Source organism: Nestor notabilis, unplaced genomic scaffold (assembly GCF_000696875.1).
Source record: "Nestor notabilis isolate BGI_N333 unplaced genomic scaffold, ASM69687v1 Scaffold36652, whole genome shotgun sequence".
In the NCBI taxonomy this organism is placed as follows: Eukaryota; Metazoa; Chordata; class Aves; order Psittaciformes; family Psittacidae; genus Nestor; species Nestor notabilis.
In genome coordinates, this window is record NW_009919399.1 from 2383 (window position 1) to 8274 (window position 5892).

At 42.8% G+C, this 5892-nt stretch overlaps 1 protein-coding gene across 1 annotated transcript; it reads right to left on the reverse strand.

Moving 5' to 3' along the window:
• Window positions 1-1723: 1723 nt before the first annotated feature.
• On the reverse strand, window positions 1724-5889 carry EIF5A2 (eukaryotic translation initiation factor 5A2; the record flags this gene model as incomplete). The annotated part of the gene is made up of 4 exons (XM_010010197.1): window positions 1724-1840; window positions 2516-2647; window positions 4207-4311; window positions 5779-5889. Coding segments are annotated over 4 exons (408 nt in total), but the record flags the coding sequence as incomplete, so codon positions are not given.
• Window positions 5890-5892: the final 3 nt, after the last annotated feature.

A 5892-nucleotide genomic window follows, 5' to 3' on the forward strand; every position in this document is an offset into this window, starting at 1 on the left:
ATTGTGCTAGGCAAGAGCATGTGGCAGTCTCAGTTCTGTCAGGTGTCCCAGGTAACTGTGCTTTATTACCAGAGTGTATTTATTGCTGTCTTTACCTTCACTGGTACTGCTCTCCCTGTCACAGGCAGCCTGTAGAAAACACATTTTTTTTTCCATCTACATTAGGCCCCCAAGATTTGCTAAGCCCTGCCACAGTATGTACAAGGGCAGTTCAGGACAGTTGCCATGAGCCCTTTGGGGATTAAAGAGTATATACTATTAAGTTGAAAACATTATAAGCAGTTCACAGCAGCATGACCTCTGACTCTCACTGCCCACTGTGAGTCATGCATGTGTCCAGGGCAGAATGCCACATGCTTAAAAGTTGTCCTCGATCGCCAACAGCCACAGAAGCTTAAGGCAAGTTCAAGAAACAATTTTTCAACTGCGAACAGAGGTCTGAACCACGGACTAAGGGAGTTTCCCACTCATGAAGAGTCACCAAGACTTAGAATTCAAGTTGAACGCCTTAAACAGGAGCAGGCTAATTATCCTTCTATTAACTATTGCTGTGAAGCCTTGTTTTTGCCCATTAAGCTGCTAACTAGAGGCATGCATGCGTGTTTCAATGACTCTGAACTCCCCTGGATGGGAGCTAGCTTTCATAACTATGTAGCAATTTATTTACTTTTATAGTTAAGCCATGGTTGTTCAGTATTGTCTGTCAAGTCTATATTTTGAAAATACAAAGTTCTATTTTTTATGAGGAATCACATGCATTTAGTTTAGGCTCGATGCTACAGTTTGTCCCACTTTTTGAAAAAAACATGTGGTCCCTGTGCTACAAAAATGCGGTCTACACCTGAAGATTAAAACCTAAAGCTGGAAGCACTGCAACAGATTTCCGTGGAGTTTGTCACCCTTTTATAGTTTAAGATAAATACATTAAAGGAAAGCAATTAACTATTTTATTTTTTCAAGTCTGACAAAGGCCTCGAGTGAAAGTCTATAGCTTTAACATCCATTCTCACCTTTGTGTCCCCTTGACCTATCTATGTCTCATCTACCCAATATTCCAACTGCCTGCCTAAATCACAGGTAGGCTTTTGACACCATTTTATCATTACAATAAGCCAACAAGTTGGCAAAGAAGAAAACAGAGGTAATACAGTTAAGTTGCACATGGCCACTGGGGCTTGGTCAAGCCAGCTGGCATTTTTGATCACTTGAGTTTCCTGGTCTAAAAGTTGCGATTGGCACCTACAGTTCTGCAAGAGTCCCAATCCACAAAACACTTAAGCTAAAAAAAAAAAAAAAAAATCCAATCAAAATTAAAAAAAAAAAATAAGGAAAGCTACTTTTATTGTTTTATTGTCAGTTCTACCTAAACATGTCAAGAAAAATACTATTTGTGCTCTAGGTCACTTTATAATCCTAGATACCTACCAGCTTATCTAAAAGCCCCTGAATACTGTATTTTGTCTGTTCATACAGACAAACACTGTTTTGCTCAAGCAAATAAAAATATATTCACTAGTAACACCTGATTGGTTTCTCAGATCCATAGCTGAAACCCACAGGAATGTTAAAAGAGTTACGATTAAGGAATTAAAATCTCAGTGATTTTGAAAACTGCCAGTTAGCCTGTAACACTAATCCAGAATCCAGCACTGCTTTTTAACAATTCAAAAAAGAAATGAGGTTGCTTGTGAAGGCCAGAGCTTTGGTGACAATAGGAACCAAATTTATAGATCTGTGGTTTGTCCAGACCTGAGCAGTTGCCCGAGCCTGGTGATCCTCTTTATTTGCAAGGCTTTATGGCTACAGCACATTCTTCATTCATTGCACTTATGACGGATATCTGGAAGAAAAGACAAGGTAAGTAAGCTCCAACCTGTGCCAGAGGAATTGCTCCTAGAAGACTTTCACATTTTAGTATCTTTAATATATACCATCTCTCAAGAAAAATAGAAGCTGAAGCTGGTAAAAATTCAGCCATTAAAAGAATTTCCACAGTTTCTGCGCTTCCTACTGATTTGCTTTTCTGCTGCCTTCTCTTTGTCATGTTACCTTGGCCAGCAGCTTGAGGTTCGTACCACAGAGGAAGAGAAACAAGCTCCTGCAACAGAGCCTAGATAGTGACTAGTGTGGTCCAGCATAGACTACAGTCTGCAAAGCTACTTGCAGACAGGTTTGCTAACACAGCAAATAAGACTACCCAGACTGTGCCACAAAACTCTACACCTGGCCCCAGTTAAGAAAGGCTGGAGGCTCCAATCCACACCGTGTGGATTGTCAGGACTGTTAGGATTTATCTAGGTATTTCAGAGATACACATATCACCTTACTGACAACAGAGCCAGGCTTCAGTGCCATACTGAGTGCACCAGTACAAAAAAAGTCCTACTGCATCTCAAGGGACCAATTCCCCTGCTTCTCACCCGCTCTTCACAGAGAGATACAAATGATCAATATCAGAGTACGACTTCTCAAGTGGAATTAACCATAACTCCTCCTGTCTGCCATCTATACTTACCTGCACATCTTCATTGGCATTGAATTTTCCTTCTATTTCTTTGCCAAGATCCCCTTCTGGCAACTTTAGATCCTCACGAACTTCACCACTTTCTGTCAGCAGGGACAGATACCCATCCTGAATACCTATCAGCTGTGAAGAGAAGTTCACTTTTAGGAAGTTTAACATCAGCAGCCACCAGTAGACAGTAGCTGGAGATAAGCAGAAGGCAGTCAACTCTACCTGTTACAAACACAGTACTAAAGAGTTAATGTAACAGTTAAGGACCCAATTTAAGTCAATTTTTAACAACAGTTTGGAGAGCTGAGTTAGGGCAACTGTAGCAAAAGCCATTCTGCTATCAAGAACCACCAGAACCCTGCTGGTTACTTCCTAGTACATAGGGCACTGCAAAACCCATCCTTGTGATTTTGAAAAGGTCCTGCTTCCAGGTCATGAGTTCAGCTTTTTACATCTGTGAATTAGAAACAGTAACTGGAATGCTGTTCATTGAACAGCACTGCTTTCATAAAGCACACAAAGTACACAACAGTTGAACTGTACACTTGTATACCTTCATTTGTACAACAGGATTACATCATTTACATTAAAGGCTAATGAATAAATTAGGCAACATCCACCAAGCTCTGGACCACTTTTACAATGCTGTTTTCAGCCTAACTGAAAGCCTGGACTAAGAGGAACAGCTATTTTGATGGAGCAAGTTAGGGAACTTGGAACACATAACAGTCAACCCAAAAGGCAACCCTAAGAAGTCTTGATAAACAGCAAGAATTTCAGCAGCAGTAAGAACTCAAGAACATGAAAGATCACCAACATTAACAATCTCCTGGAGGTCTGAACCCCAGCACAAGGCTAGTCACACTTTATTCAAACTGCATTAGCTCTGTGTTGTTAACACACTGACCTTTGGCTTTGTCGAGGAATTGCAGCTTCCCAACTGATGCTAATGCATCAGTTCCTGGCCAGAACTACTCCCAAGACAACTGGAAGATAGCTGACACGTTACAACTCAGAACCTGAACCATGGTGCTTTTAAGAGCCCACTGTCCATATCACAGAAGGCATTACAGAAGTCTGCCAAGTTCCCTGCATACATGTATTTCAGTGCAGAGCTGGGAGCACCAAAATTACTTGAGATCAACTAAAGCCAGCTTCCACACAAGGAGTGGAAAGCACCGCAGCAAGTTAGAATTGGCATCAGATGGTCTAAACTGTCTTGTTAATTCATTTACTCGGTTTAAGGGTGGAATCATAAATGACAATATATGCTTAGATTCAAGTGTACTTGAAGTAAGATCCTGATTATCTCTTAACTGCTATTAAGTTGTAGCAGGGATAAACTCTCCAAACTCTAAAGGATGCCAGTACCACAAAGAATAAAGAAGTGACCTTACAACATGAGCTAGAAAAAACATGGTTTTGAATTATGTCTATTACCTGTCATTTCTAAAGAATACTACTGTAACATGAGGTTAGTACAGTAAGGAGATCTCCATCACTATGCTTGAGAGTTTTAAAAATTCAGTAAAAGCTCTGGGTTCAGCAATGTCATGTCTATACAGGCAAGTTTAATTCTGACAACAGTACTTAATTAATGAGGCAGGTTTTGGGATGAAGAGAGTTTATGTGTGGTATTAGGAGTATAAAGCCTCTTAATGTGTGGGAGGACACAGTGATTGTTAACTCACCTGGTAATCATTCCTCTTGATATTTGGAACATCCATGTTATGAGTTGATGGGCAAATATCTTCATATTTTTTACCAGTGAAGATATCAATACCAACCAAGTGGACCTACAAGAGAAGAATACTATCAGTTACTGCTGGTCCTAAAGAAGCTAGATGCCATTGCCATCGGTATTGCTGGTTCCACACAGTTTTCTAAGAGATCATGTGCAATACCAACTTCTGCCTAGAGCCTTTACTTGTGGTATGAAAGCAGCCCAAGCAACCAAAAGAAGGCCTCTCACACCTTTTCGCAGCACACTATAGGAACACTACATGAGAATGAAGATCAGCCACTGTCATCTTCCATAGCCTTCTGTAGTGTTACAGCAGCAAGCTAGAGCTCAGAGTATGCAGCGGTTAAGAAAACATGAACTTCCAGGTTCTGGCTGTTCTGAGAAACACAACAGTGTTGGTGACAACATGAAGGTTTAGAGGAAAAGAAGAGCTGGTCATGCACAGACATTAAAGCAGCTCCTACCTCCCTTGGTGCTAGCAGTAGCTGCCCACTGCAGCTAGTGCTTGGATTACCAGCTCATCGCCTTCTCAAGCCCTTTCACAACTATTTCAGTTCTTAAGTAAACTGGATCTAATAAAGTAAGCCATAAAAAAAAGCAAGAGGTGGGAGAAAGGAAAACACTGGCAAGGACCTGGTATACTCTAGCTTTGACAAACCCTAAATACTTTACCCACCTATATGTATCATACAAAGTTTGGAAACTCAAAAATACCATTAGTCAGTGCCTGTAGCATATCTGCCTCTAAACTCTAAATACCCACCAAAAAGTGTTGCTGAATGACTGAAGGGAGAGTCTAGCCTTGGTCCAAGCTCTGGACAGCTGCGTAAATCAACTGCTTAGGCAGGACTGCAGCCCCAGCCACCAGCTAAGAATGTCCCTACTGGGACACAGGAGGGGGAAGGCACTCCTCACTCAGTGCTGAAAAAAGCAGAGAAGCAGCAAGGCAAGCCAGCAAAGTAGGGCTAGAGCAGGCCTACAGAGGCAATGAGTGTCCGCTGAGCTCCTCTGGATTATGTAACAGAACACGGCTCCTCGAGGAAGCGCTTGAATTGAGTGTAACTGCTTAAGTTGAACACTGCAACAGTGGAAGTCTGCTAGCCCAGGCAGACACCAAAGTGCTTTGGTGGGTAGCGACAGCACAATCCAACCACACCCTAGTGATTTCATCAGCCCCCCTTCCAGAACTTACTCTACCCCCACTACAGAAACAGGTTTTATCACTATCAGCCTTAAAGGTTTTTAACAAGTTGGGAGAAAAAAAAACAACCCACCCCCTGTCTTCGATCCTTCACACTTTACATTAATGGAAACCCCCGAGCCAACTTTAGAGTGCAGACACACACGAGACACTGCTGCGAGAAAGGCAAAGGCAGGATACAGAACACCGCCAAATGAAACGCTACACCCTGCCCTCCCGGCCGGTCACGCAGTGAGAGCGCGATACCGCTGCGAGGGCTGGGAATCGCAGGGCTGTGAAACAGACTGAGGCTTGCCGAGCCTGCCCGGGGCCGCTCACCTTGGCGTGGCCGTGCTTGCCCGTCTTGGAGGTGGACATCTCCACGATCTTGCAGGGGCGGCCCTTGAGCACGACGAAGCCGTTCTTCCGCAACGCCGAGCACTGCATGGGGTA